At 49.3% G+C, this 16,961-nt stretch overlaps 1 protein-coding gene across 2 annotated transcripts in view; it reads left to right on the top strand.

The window, feature by feature from the left end:
- Positions 1 to 16,961, top strand: part of LOC135374815 (85/88 kDa calcium-independent phospholipase A2-like) — a 29,201-nt gene that overhangs the window by 1,374 nt on the left and 10,866 nt on the right. For both annotated transcript variants that reach the window (XM_064607743.1, XM_064607742.1), the window contains exons 3-11: positions 564 to 730; positions 1,077 to 1,292; positions 2,829 to 3,006; positions 10,448 to 10,638; positions 10,694 to 10,790; positions 12,233 to 12,415; positions 13,188 to 13,232; positions 14,873 to 14,917; positions 15,149 to 15,410. In XM_064607743.1, the coding sequence (XP_064463813.1) occupies positions 564 to 730; positions 1,077 to 1,292; positions 2,829 to 3,006; positions 10,448 to 10,638; positions 10,694 to 10,790; positions 12,233 to 12,415; positions 13,188 to 13,232; positions 14,873 to 14,917; positions 15,149 to 15,410 (1,384 nt within the window). The remainder of the gene's footprint in view (positions 1 to 563; positions 731 to 1,076; positions 1,293 to 2,828; positions 3,007 to 10,447; positions 10,639 to 10,693; positions 10,791 to 12,232; positions 12,416 to 13,187; positions 13,233 to 14,872; positions 14,918 to 15,148; positions 15,411 to 16,961) is intronic.

The raw sequence follows: 16,961 nt of genomic DNA, 5'->3' as shown, positions 1-16,961 counted from the left end.
CATCTCTCGTCATAGAATAAGACTTCGCTGAAGTTATTGTCATTCCTCACCATTGTCCTTTATGGTCTGGCCTCAATGGCAGTACGCTTGCCTTAACACAAGCGGTGCCATTAGTTCCACTTCTCGATGAGCTTAAATTCCGGCACAAATGTTAGGATTTTCGAAAGCACACCACAGCAGGTTCTGCTCTCACGAGGGAACCCAACCATAACCAGACTACCTCACGCACACCCATTGAACGCGATCACGTTCGCCCTGGTTCAGTCAGTGAGATCACCCTATACCGAAACGGGAGCTTGCTCGTAGTTGAACTTTGAAACTGCAATCCCTGCTGCGCATTAGACAGTTCTTGAGTAATGACGCGCAAGGTTAACGCCACACCTACACATTCGTGACGAGGGTGTGTTTGCCCTCGTAAAGCGAAATTATACATTGTTGAAGCGAAATGGACTAGTTACGCCCAACTGTAGTGTGTCGCAACCCTCTCTGGCACGTCTTTACCTGTATCGTTATTATGGCGAAATAACATGTATATCGTTAAAGTTGAAAGTTTTATCGTGCAGGTCGTGGAGGTGAAGCCAGAGGAGTACACCCAATGCCTCGTGGTTGCCCGCGAAGACTCCTTAGTGTTGTATGGCTGCGCTTCTGACGGTGACCATAAAAAGGAGCATTCGACGTACAGCATTATTCTACACCGCGATGTTAGCCGCTTCCCGCACACAGCTTTCAGGTGCGCAAAGCTCTTGGATATCAGAGTATAATAGTCGGATATTGAGTATGTTGAAAAGTGGAAATTCCAGCGATTCGATTAAGGTAGATTGGAGCCTTATAGCAAGGCGGTTCCGTATACCTGAGGGTTTTTCTTCGAGCCATTCAGTGTGTTCTATGCTCAAGCCTTGTGCTCGGAACATTTGTCGGACGAGCTAATATGAAGAAGACGTCAAACAATTTGTAGTCTGTTGCCCTCGCAGGCGATGCAACCTTACGCACGCAAACGATGGAACACAATATAAAAAAGTGTACAGCCGTACCGAGCGAGTAGGCAATTCCACATGCAAACATTTCAACTGCCGCAGCCTCCTACGCACCAAGGAATTGGAAGAAGCCGAAGAGGTGTTTGACCAGCTCAAGGACAAGCTACCGATGCTGTTCGAGAGAATATCAGATGGGACGACACGAGACCTTGTGCAGGAGGCGGTTGCCTTGGTCCACTCGTACCCCTCATGGACACCGGCTCACCTAGCGGCACACCTGGGTCTCATCGACTGCTTCAAGGACCCTAGAGTGGCAGCGTGAGCGACACTTTGTCGTTTTATAGGAGCATCGAGCTCACCTCGAACATAGACTTTTACCGCGTGACGAGAACATACTACTTTCAGGAACTGTCACGCACAATATTTCCTTTGGGAAACGTGCATTTCCCGAGAAAATTAGTTTATAGGAATGCGGACAGCGGCGGCGTACTCTCAAAGCTGCCGTGTTGTACGTCAGCTCGTCCGCGCACTTTTATTGGCTTCCGAGAATCGTCTGCTGCAGTACGGTAGTAAGGCGACCGGTCGACTGTTCTATGTCAGACGCGGGACGCAAAGTATAAATTGCAGAAACAAAAAAGGAAAAAAAATTGGGACGGGCTCAATCGTGTCCAAGCAATAGCGATGTACACGAGAACGTCACGATCACCGAGTCCTTTGCTCCTTTGCGGGATTTTATTCAAGAGGGTAAGGGCTCGCTGTTGCGCCGGAAGTCGAATTTGCCTCCGCCACTAATCATCTTCGGCGCTCTCGTAGCTCTCTACCGCTCGATACGCTCTTTGGGTGCTTTTTGGGTCCCTCTCGAGCCGCCCTTTCTTCTGGTTGCCGTTTCCTTCGATTCTGATTATACATATTTTAGTTTCATATATGACGACAGTATGGCAAAATTTTGATATCTCACCGTTGGAAATTTATATATATTTTTTTTTGTTATTGTTGTTGAAGCCGATATCGCTCAAGGTCCAGGTAGAACCTTTCAGACACCCCGATCGGTGTCCTAGCTTCCGGCGTCCTGTCCCGCAACCCAAGCAGCAAAATGTACTGAAAGTCGAGTGCAATAGGGGTGGACGGGTAGGTGGAAGGCCTTGAACAGAGTCGTGAAACTAGAGAACATTGATAAGACACATACCGTCCACCCCTATTGCACTCGACTTTCAGTACATTGTGCTGCTTAGGAAGGTACGTGGACCCCTATATTTCCGCCTCTCTCGCACGCGCATGCCACACCCAGAGATTGTGTCAGCCGCGGCAACGACCTTGCTGGCTAGAATGTCACACGCGTAAGCTATATGGATTTAGCCGGTTGGTTGCTGTCGCTTTGTTACTCACCGAGTTATCTCGTCATGAAATTCGGCATACTTTGGTTGCATCGTAAATTTTGACCTGGCTACCAAACCGAATTTACAGACGTTTTCACGTCAAAATGCGTGCGCTGCACTATTCAGCGTATGAGATAACGTTTCAGACTGGCGCAGAGCGTACGGCTTTTTGTGACAATTAACGTACCACATAAATGTCAGGAAAAGCCGTACACCTAGCTCACGTTTTCAACAAATAACGAAAAACAATGACTGTAGGCAATACGTGTCTTACGCGGTGAAGTTCTATTTTAAAGTGCACATTTCAATTCAATTAGGCACGTATTCGCCATTAACAATTCAAGACGTATATTTGTGATGCGGAACATGTCCTAGTGTTCGAGGAGCTGTATAGGACGTTTCACATAGGTACGCATGATAACATTAATAAGCTAAAGCCTACTGACACCTAACACACTGACAATTCTGGGTACCATAGCCAGATCAACGAGGTGACCAACGACAACTGCGTGACGGCTCTGCACGTGGCGATACGGGCCCAGAAACTCTCATCCGTACAAGTACTAATGGCCATGGATGCAAGGCTAGACATCGTTGACCATAACGGGGATACCATCTATCATGCCGCCGCTGTCACCAATAAAGATATCATCAAGGTACGTCTGTCGCCTAGGGTGACTTGAATACACTGTGTTCTGACTCCATCAGAACTCCAAGAAACTGACCAGTCAGAAAGTTAAACCTCGCAAAGAGGTGAAAAGACTGTGCTTATTTCACCCATAACAGATAGCAGAAAAATAACGTCCGAACAGTATGCTCAAACATGGAGTAATGCGCGTGAGCTCTGAAGACAAAGATGAATGCATGACTACTGTGGTGGTGCCACCAAATCTCCTAAAAATGAAGTTAAATACAACAAACAATGCGCGAACAGGACAGAACACTCCCCCCCTGGTATCCCCACGATACCAGACTATATCCACTTAGTTCAATAATGTGTCCGAAAACTACAGGCACTGCTCCGACGACAACAGAACTAGACCGGAGACTGGCCGATCGAAGGATTTCTTCTTTCCGTCTTGGGCAGTCTGTACTTGAACGTTCCGCACCTTTCCATCTTTTCCCGGGTACACAGTGTTGATTCTTCCCATGTGCCACTCATGGCGTCTGCTTGTCGCGTCCTTCAATAGGACAACGTCGCCGTCCGCAAGATTACGTTGGTCGGTTAGCCATTTGCGACGACTTTGGAGACTAGGTAGGTACTCATTCCTCTATCGGTGCCAGAACGTGTTGGCCAGAGCCTGTACTTGTCTCCACTGCTTGACGTGGAGACTTTTGAACTCTCCTGCTGGTGCCGTTGGCGGTGACGGTTTCTGTGTCAAAATCATTGCAGGGGTGAGAACTAAGGGACATTCGGGGTCCGAAGATACAGGGACTAAGGGCCTGCAGTTTATGATGGCAGTTACTTCTGCTAAGAATGTCGTCAAGACTTCGTGAGAGAACGATGCAACGGCCTCGTTGAGGAGCATCGAATCCAAGATTCGGCGAGCCATACCGATCATTCGCTCCCAAGCGCCGCCCATGTGCAAAGAGTGCGGTGTGTTGAATATCCAAGTGCAGTCTTGCTCGTTTATGAAAGTTTCTACTTTGCGGGATTCGAAGCGAACCGATGATATCTTTAGTTCAGAGCAAGCACCAACGAAGTTTGTTCCTCGGTCTGAACGGAACTGCTTAACTGGGCCTCTAAGTGCGATGAATCTTTGTAGGGCATTAATAAAGCTGGAAGTGTCCATAGATTCTATCACTTCTATGTGCACAGCACGGACGGCTAAGCACGTAAAGAGGACTGCCCACCTCTTGTTGTGGGCTAAACAACCTCTTGCGCGTCGTGAGGCGACGACCCACGGACCAAAAACGTCCAGTCCCACGAAAGTGAACGGGGGGTCTGTGTTTAGACGGTCTTCGGGTAGATCTGCCATTTTTTGCTGCTCACACTTGCGTCGAAGCTTACGGCGCAGACGCAGCGATGGATCATGGCGCTTATGCATCTTTTCCCGCCGACAATCCAGAAGCCAGCGGCTCTAACAGCCCCTTCCGTGAAGTGCCTTCCCTGATGCTTGACGACCTTCTCATGACTGTGCCGAAGCAGTAGTAAACCGACGTGGTGCCGACCGGGAACAATAAGCGGGTGTTTTTCTTCCTCGTTCATGTGTGCATTCCGTAAGCGCCCGCCAACTCTTAACATGTCGTCATTGTCGATATAAGGATCGAGCTTCCACAGAGAGCGTTTGGTTGAGAAGTGTTTTCGTTGAGGTACGTCCGTGCGAAGCCGGACGATGATCTCTGCGATTCCTCGTGTTGGACACTACGCAGGATGACCTTTTTAGCATGCGCTAGTTCTTCCGCGGTTCGAGGTTTGTTGCAATGGTGCCATCCGTGACAAGTGGGTGACGGGTTCAGAAACGACCGAGCGATGTGTACGAGACTCGCTACGGCCTTTACAAGTGACGTCCATGACGAAAAGCGCTTGAAGCGATGGGTACCCAGTTGTTGGCTCATCATGAAAGTTGCAGAGACGGAGACTTGTGGCCGTATATCAGGGTCGACCTCTGGCTGGTGGAGCGGGAAAGCTGCGCTTGCCGACTCCGCACTCGAGCGTTCGTGAAGGAATTTGGGTCCTGTGAGCCAGGTTGTACGAGTGAGAGCTGCCGCAGCAACTGGTCGAGTCGCGTGGTCCGCAGGGTTCTGGTCAGTCGGGACGTAGTGCCACTGTTCGGGTTTCGTGGATCTCCTTATTCTGTTGACGCGATTGCTGACGTAGACGTAGAAGCGCCTCGACTGGTTACAGATGTACCCAAGCACAGCCTTGCTGTCCGTGTAGTACCTGACGTCTTCGATGTGAACGTCAATTTCGTTAACCACCAGCTCAGCGATTTCTACGGCAAGCACAGCGGCACATAGCTCCAGCCTCGGGATTGTTTGTTCAGGTCGTGCTGCCAGCTTCGCTTTGCCGATCACAAACCCCACGTGCGGCGTCCCCTTGGAATCTGTAACCCTGATGTAGGCCACAGCGGCTATTATCTTCTCTGACGCGTCGGAGAACACGCAAATCTCTCGTCGACGAGCATTGGTGACGGATTCAGCAACGTACCGGCGTGGTATCTCGAGTCGCTCAAGGGCGCGAAGCGAGTCCTTCCATGTTTGCCATTTGTCGTCCAGTACGAGTGGGGCATCCCAGTCTGTGGCGCATGAAGTTAGCTCCCTAAGCAGGAGTCTGCCCTGTACGGTTACCGGAGCTGTCATTCCCAAAGGGTCGTAAAGGCTGTTCACGGTCGACAGCACGCCCCTCCTTGTGCTCGGAGTGTCCCTTGCAGGCACTCTGAAGGTGAATGTATCGGCCCTCAAATTCCAGCTTAGACCGAGACTTCGCTGCATGGGTAACCCGCCGCTTAGGTCCAAGTTTTTTAGGTCGTTGGCGTAGTCTTCCGACTTCCTTCTGTGAAGGCATCCATGGCGCCAACCGAATTTCAAGCAAACTTATGGAGGCGTAAGTTGGCACCCATCAACATCTTCTGCGTCCTTTTCAGGAGTTCGATGGCCTCCTTTTCGGTTGACAGAGATATGAGGCCGTCGTCCACGTAAAAGTCTCTTTCGACAAAGCGGCGGACGTCAGCTCCGAATTCCGGCTCTGCTTCTTGTGCGGTTCGTCTCAAACCGTATGTCGCAATGGCTGGGGAACACGTATTTCCGAAGACGTGCACGCACATTCTGTACTCGATAACTTCGCTGCTGGTATCGTTATCACGGAACCAAAGAAACCGCAGGTAGTCCCTGTCCTCTTCACGTACGAAGAAGCAATAGAACATGCGCTGGATGTCTGCGGTTACAGCGAAGGCTTCCTTCCTGAAGCGGAGTAAAACTCCGACCAAGCTGTTAGTCATGTCCGGTCCCGAAAGAAGCAGGTCATTTAGCGACATGCCTTGGTGTTTGGCGCTGGAGTCGAACACGACGCGGATCTGACCCGGTTTCTGTGGGTGGTAGACGCCAAAGCTGGGAAGATACCAGTACTCTTTAGATTCGTCCCTTGGTGGAGCCGGCTCAGCATGACCATTTTTCAGCAGATCTTCAATGAATGCAACAAAGTGCTGCTCCTTCTCCGGTTTTCTATCCAGGGTGCGACATAGCGAGTTGAACCTAGTTAGTGCTTGTTCTCGGTTATCAGGAAGCTTACGTCTAGGTGTACGAAACGGCAAGGGGGCCACCCAGTTGCCCGATGCGTCCATACGGAATTCTCTGTCCATAAGATTCAAGAATTCTTGGTCTTCCACAGACGGAGCAAAGGTTTCGTCCTCCCTTGTTGTTTGGAATAGCGGGTCCACTGCGTCATTACTCGGTGGCGATATACCAAGCAGCACGGCTTCTCTGTTGGGATGCTGACAACTGAGGTTTTCCTTTGCGAGAATGTGATTGTGACATGGCTTGAAGGAAGACGGACATCCATTCCCCAGTACAGTTGTAGCGAAAGCGTCGACCTTCTCTGGTGTGCGTAATCTGTCGACACAGACGTCACCAACTATGACCCACCCGAGGTCCAGCTTCTGGGCGAAAGGAGCGTCGTTGGGTCCATTCCGTTGCTGGCGCACTTTTATGTGCCTGAACAAGGTCCCGGCCTATAAGGAGCAGGATCTGCGCTTCGGGGTCCATTGGTGGAATGAGGCTGGCTAGTGCTTTGAGGTGGGGATGCCTGCGTGCAACGTCTGGCGTTGGAATTTCATGCCTATGTTGTTTGGAATCTCATCACACTCAATCAGCGTGGGTAGATCCAGCCGTTTTTCGGATGTGAGGCTCTCGACTACGTAGCCACTTGCTCGTCTCCCTGTCGTTTCCACCACGCCGGCGCAGGTCCTCAGTGTGTACGGACATTCACCTGCACGAATACCAAAGCGCTCGAAGAATTCTGGCCTGGCCAGAGATCTATTGCTCTGGTTCGCAAGCATTGCGTACATCCGGACTGCCTGCTCTGGTCGTGTCTTCGGGTACACTTTAACAATGCAAATCTTCGAACATGATCTTCTAGAATTTAAGCCTCCGCGCACGCCCGTACAGCTTGACGTTATCTCTGAAGAAGCTTCATCCAAGCCTGCCTGCGAGGGCATGACGTTTGTGCATTGAACTTGGGATGATTCTGTCGGAGGATGAAGAGCTGTTACATGCTGGTCGCTGTTACACTCCCTACATTGCATTGTCGAGTTACAGTTTCTGGCGCTGTGTGTTGTCGCGCAGCATCTGAAGCAGGCGCCGTAGTTTGCTAACAGGCGTTTTCGCTCATTCAAAGGTTTGTGCCGAAACACACGACAGTCGGCGAGCTTATGCGGTTTCCTATGCAGGGGGCACATCACTTCCGACTTCTTTGAAGTATTTCCCTTGGTGGTACCGACCAAGCCGCCTTCCAGAGAGGTAACTTGGGTCCCGTGCACTGACACAGATGTCCTCTTGGAACTATGCGTAGTTGATGGTTTGTCCTTTATGCTTCTGTTGTCAACTACAGACCCGATTATGAAGCTCGGATCATTCTTCGTTTTAGCCGTACTTCGGACGAAGCCCGAGAAGACTGAGAAAGGCGGGAAAGACACGCGGTGCTCTTGCTTGTACTTGGATCCGAGGCTTATCCACTTCTCTTGCAAACCTAAGGGCAGCTTTGCTACGATGGGATTAACGCCGCGCGCCGTATCCAGATAAGACAGGCCAGGCAAGTGCGGATCAGCCTTCGCAGATTCCAGTTCTTGAAGCAAGTCTGCCAGCTCCCTGAGCCTCTCCCTGTCACTACTCGATACCTTGGGGAAGTTCTCCAGCCTCCGAACAAGCGCATTGTCTATCGCCTCTGGGCTACCGTATGCTTCCTCAAGACGTTCCCAGATTGATCGAAGGCCCATGCTTGGGTCCTCGATGTGCACGGATCTCAGCCTCCTAGCGTAGGCAGACGATTCGCTTCCTAGCCACTTCACCAACAGGTCAATCTCCTCTGTAGCTGATAGCCCAAGGTTCTCAGTGGCGTTTCGGAAAGCGGATTTCCATGACCTATAGTCCTCTGCACGTTCGGTGAACGTTGGGAGACCAGTCGTTCCCAGTTCCCGACGAAGAAGGTATTTAACGATGTCGCCCATGACCGGTGCTTGTTCCTGAGGCATAGGAACCCTTGCGTCCCCTGAGGGGTTGTCGTTGTGCTGTTGGGGGAATCCCCTATAGCAGGGATGCACTGGACGTCACATCGAAGCGACGCGAGGGTTGCAGCGTGTGCGGCGGACTCTCCTGGGAAAAATGACGTGCTCTGTGGTACGGTGTGGTGCAGAACGTAATCCCTAGTTCGCTCTGACGAGTCAACCAGCTCGACTTCAGGAGTTCGTGTGCCACCTTGTACGAGTGCTGCTTCCAAAACCCTGGCTTGTGCTTCCGCTGCGGCAGCTTGTTTCTCTTTCTGCAGTGTCTCGAGGTCGGCTTCTATGCGGGCTTTTTCCAACTTCATTGCGGCTTCCCGTTGGCTGTATGACGTGAGTGTACGTGCCGCTTCTGCATCTGCGCGAGCCCTGGCTGCAGCGACACTTGCTGAAGAACTGACGGTCCTTGCTTGGTCCTTTATATTAAATCGTACAATGTATTTACAATTAGGTCCTTTTAGCGCAGCATATTTAACCGTTTCACTTCTCCATACCACACATTAGAGGAAAATGTACGAAGGAGTACTGAAAACTTGCAACACAATGCAAGACAATGAAGCACGCGTCCTAGACTCATAAACTTTTATTACAATTCGATGCGTTCATCTCGAAGCGCTTCGCATATTGTTCCCGGACCGGCCTCGGTGGCTCAGTCGGTAGCGTGTTCGCCTTCTGATCGCGGGTTCGAACCCGGCCGAGGACGCCAGCAACTTGGTGGGAGGGTACAAGTTGCTTAGACACGCCGTCTTCCGTGAGGGGCGTTAAATACGGGGTGCCGTGTGATGAGCTTTCATCACACGTTAAAGAACCCTCAGGTGGGCAAAAGCAATCCACTGACCGACCGCTGTGGCGTCGCTCGTGATCTCAGTTGTCTCGCGACGTAAACACCCATTTATTATTACTACTATTATTATATCGTTCCTGAAGCTTCTTAAACCCCTTGGGAAAAGGAATCCGACGTCTGCTCTCCGAAATAAGCTTCGGCTGCTCCTACCATCTCAGAGTCCTCCGAGAATTTTTCAGGTTTGGAAACAAAACATAGACCGATGGGACAAGATATCGCGAGTACGGCGAATGTTCAATACTTCAAATCGCAAATGTTTCAGAACCTGCATTAGCTTGCCTGTTTTGTGAGCAGTCAAGCCTCGCGGAGAACGCGGAGTTTGTGATGCAATCATGTTTCATCAACTGTAACGAGTCAGTCAAGAAATGTCAAAATGCTGCAATTGGAGGCATTCATTCGGCGCGGGTTCTCATTGGCATTCAAATATTTCGGCACCTTCTTGGCTGGCAGCTTCCGCAATCCTCATACTCAACTCTTCATGAATTACAACCCCAATGCGTTCTCTGGATATGCAATTGTCTGGTGGTCTGCAATTGTTTTAGCCGAGATCCGCTGATCTGCAAAAATGAGGCCATGGACACAGCTAACAGTCTCGGTTGTTGATACCGTTGGATGCCTCCCCAATCTTCCGCCTTTTCCGGTGTCAAAATCCCCACACTGAAAGATGGCACATCACTCCTTCACGGTTGAATATGATGGGCACTTGTCATGTTTGCGTCGTGCGTTCATAGTGCTTCCTTAGAGTTCTCCCATGGAGCATCATGTGTTCCCGTGGAAGTTTCTTCTGCATGAACGTCATGACAGCACGAAGTTTAACCTTCGAAGATTTCACGCTTGTAGTAGACATGGTTCTGTTGATAGCCCAGGCAAAATTGGCGCTTCGCGTTAAAGACCTGCAGTTTCTCTCCTTGTCCATCTCTCTTTTTTTGTGTCTACGATAACGAGATCCCGTTCGAATATCTGGAACTGGGTCCGGCCGAGAATTTTTAGCACGCCCTCGTAGGTCACCTGATTACTATTATCTGTTGTTCCTTGCAGGCTCTGTCATCGCGCCCTGTGCCTTCTGCCGTTATTAACCAAGTGAACAAGGACGGCTACACCCCGCTGCAGTTGGCTTGCCTGATGGACAAGCCGAAATGCGTGAGGGAACTCCTCAAGGAAGGCGCCGACGTTAATTCTGCTTCCGTTAACCTGTGCCCCGATCGCAACAATGCCACCGCCACTGTCTGGTTAGTGCGTCCGCTGCTGCAGTGCTAAGGTTATTGACGTCCTCCTTCTCCGCAGCGTTGGGCGAGACCACGTGGAACAGAACGAGCACAATTTTCAGATTGAAGATATGAAGCACGGAGGAACGCCACTGCATTGGGCAAAGACCACTCAGGTGTACCCGCAGTTTGTTTTGTTCCGTAATCTACCGTAAGGTATAGCTCCCAGACTTCTGCACGCACAAATGCGTCCCAATTTCACGCAGTACACTCTGGTGTTGACCTAACCTTATTGATAGTGTTAACCAGGAAATAGTGGGGCGCGTGATAACTAGCTTGTTCGCAGTGCCAAAAGGCAATATGTCAAATTTGGCTGAGGACGGGACGATGCTGCAAGTGGAATGTAGCTGTCATTGTTTTCTGATGTGGGCGTCTAGGTAGACCTGGGAATTGTAGGCTACACAACTAGTGCGCAAAGTTTCTGAGCTAACTTGTGTATAATGGTGTAGTTGGTTCTGAGCGGTCACCTCAAAGCATTAAATACACAGGGACAGGAACACGAACCAACAAGGCATCTGCTTCTGTTGTCGTGTGCAAAGTATCCCTGTGACATCTTCTGTCTCTGCCGCCCACACTCCCCTCTTGCGATGCAGTTGTTCCAACTGCAGTAATTACCGCAGCTGGAGCTTGGACACCTTTCAACTCCTATGCTGTTCTTCTTTTTCTTTTTTCGCATGCCTCCGGGGATTCTACAATGCACCATACTGAAAACATTTATTGAGGACGCGGTTAGTTTTTGCCAGCGGTATATTCCCCTCATAGAGCACTCAAGATGAGGTCATAGGGTATCAGAGGAGCAGAGGGCACACGTCATTTGTTTTTCGTTGTGGTTCGACAACTGGCCGTTAACTATTTTTGTGCCAAGTTTCGTATTTCGATCGAACCCACCTCTGACAACTCCGCATGTAACACCAGGTAGGTGTGACTGTTCTCAAGGCCCCTACACTTGCAACGAAATGCGGAGAAAAATGGTGCATCTCATAGCGTTCGGTGCAGTGTGGTGGGCCCGGCAGTTGGGGAATCCGTTGAGAAGCATGGGAAGGACTAAGTGTGGAATGGTCATAGCTCATTTATTTGTTCCTCCGTAATCTGTCGCGCAGTACAATGCGTGCATAATGTAATTAACTGCATTCATCAGAGTGTGACAACTCCCTTTCAACCTCGCCTCTCACTTTGCCTTTTTGCACAGATTTATTATTTTCATGATTCAAGCACAGGTTTCAAGTTTCAGCAACTTATTTGTTGATTCCATAGTCCCATTCGGTGGTCATACTCATGTCTCTCGTTATTTCACTGGTGGGTACTCCTGCCGTGATGGCACAGCCGGATGATCGTAGCTCTAATGCCACATCAATTCACGACACATCGCTCAGTAGAAAAGTGATTTCGTTAATGGAAGGCTAGCCTGCGCAATGAATGGATAATACGACAGGAGAGACTTCGTGCCTGCGCCACACGGTCTGGATAACGTATTAAGAATTGCGTACAGGACGTTTGCATGCATTCACGTTGTGTTATCTGACTTCATTATGTTGTTGCTTTCGGATCACGCATCCAGTTCCTGGAGACCATGATTGACCTAGGATGCGACGTTGACGCCAAGAACTTCCAGGGTAACACTGCTCTGCACATCATGGTGGCACGCAACAGGCTAGCTTGTGTCATCAGTCTTCTCAGTCATGGAGCCAATGCCAATGCGATGGGAAGCGACGGCGACACACCCCTGCACACCGCTGTCAGAGTGAGCATCGAAACGAATAACTGACCTTATTTAATCTCGGAGCTTGTGTATCGGTTTCGTTTTTCTGACTGTCTGCATTTTTTTTTCGCAGAATATGTAGCACACTGCTCGAAATTTGTTCGTGCTCAGACTTCATGCTTCCGAATCATACGTTTCTAATCAGAAAGAGCAAAAGTTAAAGCGGCTCAGACAAATAAAAGACTGTAGTCTTCTTCCGAGCGTATTTCTGCGCTACGGTTCACAGCCGGGACGTTGCTGTGCCACAGCCTTGGAGATTTAGTACTTTATGAAGGTGTTGTTAAGAACCACAGCCTCTGTCCTTGGATTAATGAAGTCTCCCATTCACCGCCTTTGACTTGATGCGGCTGTCTGCTCCATCAGGTAGGGAAAACGGTGTCTCCTAACTGCCAACCACGTCAACTCGTCAACCCCCGAAGCGGTCAGGACGATCACCCCACGGGAACGATAATCCCCACGAGATAAAACGCATGCGCGTCGCCCTCTCCTCTCCCAACTGGTCTTACCGAACGAACAGGGAGTGAACGAAGACGCGACTAATTTCTGAAATTACGGAAATAAACATGGAATTTTAAAGTAGCTGTAGTGTAACAAGTTGTAAGTAGTCGTCTTATGAAAAAAATTCACTCGGCGTTGTGCATGAACCGTCGATACATTTTCTTCTTGTTTCTTCAGAATAAACCAATTTGGTTATTCTATTTAATTGCATGATGCTGACGTCACACTGCAAACTATACCTGAATATCTCTTTCAGGTTGCTATGCCTACGAACGATGACAGACTACTTTTCTTGGAACAAGTAAGCAAAGAGCACAGTGCACCCACTGCACGAACATGCGTAACTATACAGAAACTGACTTAGGACCCCCTATCTACCGAATATACAGAGCGTTCATTTTTATCCGTTTATGTTTTATATATATATAAAAAGTTTGAAAGCAGCATAGATATTGCTTTTGCAGGTGTGTTCTATAGCAAGGCGGACATCCTACAAGATGTCAAATTACACTAATTTACTCCTTAGTTTGAGCAGTTGAGTAGTTGAGGAGTTTTGAGCAAAAACAATATAGCAGAATGGGAGACAACCCTCGTTGAAAGCCATTTTATCTTTTAACAATCCTGAAACGACTGGGCGAAACAAAAACCACGTGCCACAGGAGCGCACGACCTTCGGTGACGGAGGGTTATCTGGGCTAGAAAAGCGCTTGATCTCACCAGCAGACGAGCACCTGCTCCAATCATCTCCACCGTTCCAAAGCACGTGGTACGCTAACGTGGAGTGAGTGTTCTCCTGAGTGTAGTCAGTTTCGGTTTCGGTTGTGTAGCATAATTGGGCGATGGATACTTCAACGTACGTGCGCGTTTCAGCATTTTTTCAAAATGGTACGGCCTTCAACGAGGATTCTTGCACATTCTGCTATCTCGCTTTTCCCGGGCTCCCCTAATAGGCCTTGTTAGAAAAGCAAGCGTCACCTGTGGCACGCTTTGACGGTGTATGTATGGATTGATCTGGTCGACCCTCTCCCACCATCAACTTCTGGAAATCGGTAGGTCGTCGTGCCTATCGACCACTGTACTCGCTATGTTGAGACCGCTGGCTTCAGGTACCTCCCAGGAACCTCCTCTTCCGTCACGGGGCGCCTCGTGGTCCGGTCAGCAACCACGAATGTTCCTTTCTCGCCACTCTCCTCAGACCGACGGCTTCACGGAACGTTAATTGCACACTTGACGATATGATGGCCTTTTTGTGTATCTTCACAGCACGAAGTATATAGCTTGCCGTTGTTGGCCGCACTCAAGTGGACATCGTGACGACTATAACACCCCCCCCCCAAAAAAAAAAGAAAGAAAGAAAGAAAAAGGAACCTGCGTTGTTAAAGATATCCAATTGAAACACCGTCGCTAAAGTACCGCTCACATGACTACTGCAGGCATCGGCTTGTAATAGAGAATGCCCCTTCTAAAGTACAGCTTGCGACATACTTGTCTAGAATCGACAGCTTGCGGTTTATCCGACCTGGAATCTCCATGCGTTGCAAGTTTGTTTCGGCTAATATACACGTACGGGGTAGCATACCGTACGTGTTCATTAGTCGGAAGAAACATTCTATAGCAGCACATGTAGATTCCAGACAGGATAAACCGCAAGTTGTCGATTCCAGACAAGTATATCGCAAGCTGTACATTGCGTTGACGTATAAGGGCATTCCCACTCGCCCTCGTGTCGCGCTCGGCTGAGGAAAGGAGTTAAGTGACGGCTGAGTTATTAAAGTGCAACTCTTGAGTAGCACCGTACTAAAGCAAGAACAATTGTCGTTTCTTACCCTTCTCTTTTCACTACCCTTTTAAGACATAATAGAGGTCATACTTCAAAAAACGTTGTGTATTCAGTCTAGCTCAACTAACGCGCTAATTCCTCGCTAACGACTCCCATTATAGGTTTCCAAGACGAAGAAATCGAAGCCGAAAGCAGAACTGCCAAAAGTAAGGGCTTTGTGGAGACACCTTGACCCACTGGCGTAGCCAGAGGGGGAGTTCTGGGTGCTCAAACCCACTGGAAAATGGTACCTTTGGTAGTGCGTTTGTGAGAGAGAAACTATGGGCAATCCTCCTCTCCCATGTAAAGTTCAGAGTACCCCTCCCGAAATATTTTTCTGGCTACGCCGCTGAACCCCCCTTATCGGACATCATTTCCACGCCATTATGTGTTTCCAGAGCGACGTGTCACTGATCCAGGCCCTGATCATTTTTGGGGCAGACGTCAATCAACCAAATCAACGCGGGGAGACCGCACGCCATCTGGTGTCCATCTCCCAACAGCAGCAGACTGGCAAGGATCACTGCGTCCTCTACACGTTGCACGCCGTCGGTGCGAAACGCTGCGAGATCAATAGAGGTTGCGCTGAAGGGTGCGCGCCTGACGGCACATACGACGGCACACCCCCGGAGAAGCCAAATTTTATCAAAGCGCCGCAGTGTGAGTGTGCTTGAGAAGAATGTTCTTTGCCATCTTTGCGTGATGTACTGTACCTTGATGTAATGACAAAGCGGAGACTCTAATCTATAGGAGTATTGTATCGAGCCTCTCTTGTCCTGGTCCTAAGCAGACACAAAGCCTTTAAAATAACTGCACTTTTGACAGCACATTTCTGCAAAGTTCGTACAATGTGCGAGGGAAAAACCATGTGTAGCATACTTCTGATACGATGATTAAACTTCACCCTCGCAAGGTCTCCATTAAGATGTCGAGATACCTTTTACGCTTTTTGCTTTTGCAGAAAATGTAAGAGCAAACATAGGTTCTTATTTATAGGAGGCTACATCTTTATTGGAGTTCTTTATTAATTTGTTCGTTCTGAAGTACGCGTATGTGCAGCTGCTGGCGGTCATCATGTCAGTTGCGGGAAGACATCGTCTCTCTTAGACTTCATGGTTACGTGCTCGTCGTACTTATGATACTACGTACTCGTAGTGTCTGCGAGGCGCCGTCACCCTTTCTGTGTGTCTTCTGTTAATACTTTGTCACAGGACGTGCTAGTCCTATGCGTTCACCACCGTTGTTCCGCCGCGAGGGACCACGCGTGTTGGAAATTGTTCATACGTCTCACTATTACCCTTGTACACTCTTAGAAATGAGGGGGGGGGGGGTGATGTCAGGATAGGCTCGCCGTTGTTGGCCACACAGAAGTGGGCGTCGTCACGACTCTTAGAAATGAACTTCACCACGTAGCACGCTCCTAGCCAACAATCATCCCGAATGACAACGTTCTCGCCCCTGATTTGCTGAAAACGGAGGAGGAGCCTATTTTGTGCCATTATGCACGGCACAAAATAGGCTCCTCCTCCCGTTTTCAACAAATCAGGGGCGAGAACGTTGTCATTCGGGATGATGGTTGGCTAGGAGAGTGCTATGTGGTGAAGTTCATTTTTAAGAGTGTACCAGTGCGAGAATCGCCAATAGACGACTTGCATAAATCCCGTGAGGCAGCGCAAGAACCCTGCAGTGCGTTGTTACGTTCTCTTGAGCTCTGTTGTCCGCGCGCATCTTCGGCAAGCCCTGCAGGTTATTCCCTGTGCAGACATGCAGCAGTGTGAGGTTTCTTTTGAAGTTCATTGCACAGAAGGGAATGGTAGTTGTGCACAAATTTAGTGAAACTGCATTCGAATTTGATTTAGGAACGTTAAAAGAAAATGAACGACATCCGGATAAAGTATAAGCTCGACACGGTGCTGGCGGACGTTCAATTCACCCACCGCGCAATCAATCATTCGCATTTTAACTAGGATAAAAGCACAACAACTTGGACAGTCTATCGCATAACATGCACTGCGTTCATCGGCAATCATGTACAAGGGTCGTTCAAGGTTGACCGAGGTTTTTGCTCGACAAAAACCAATAAGTAAATGTAATTGGATAAAACATTCGGAGGATGAAATGCAATTCTTCTCGGGTCAGCAGCACGTGCAGCAGTACACGTGTAGCAGCGGTAACTACCATGTCAGCGAGCGCATTGTGCCTGTAGCTGTG

Source organism: Ornithodoros turicata, unplaced genomic scaffold (assembly GCF_037126465.1).
Source record: "Ornithodoros turicata isolate Travis unplaced genomic scaffold, ASM3712646v1 ctg00000746.1, whole genome shotgun sequence".
Classification (NCBI taxonomy): domain Eukaryota; kingdom Metazoa; phylum Arthropoda; class Arachnida; order Ixodida; family Argasidae; genus Ornithodoros; species Ornithodoros turicata.
This window is presented reverse-complemented; position numbering and strand designations above follow the sequence as displayed.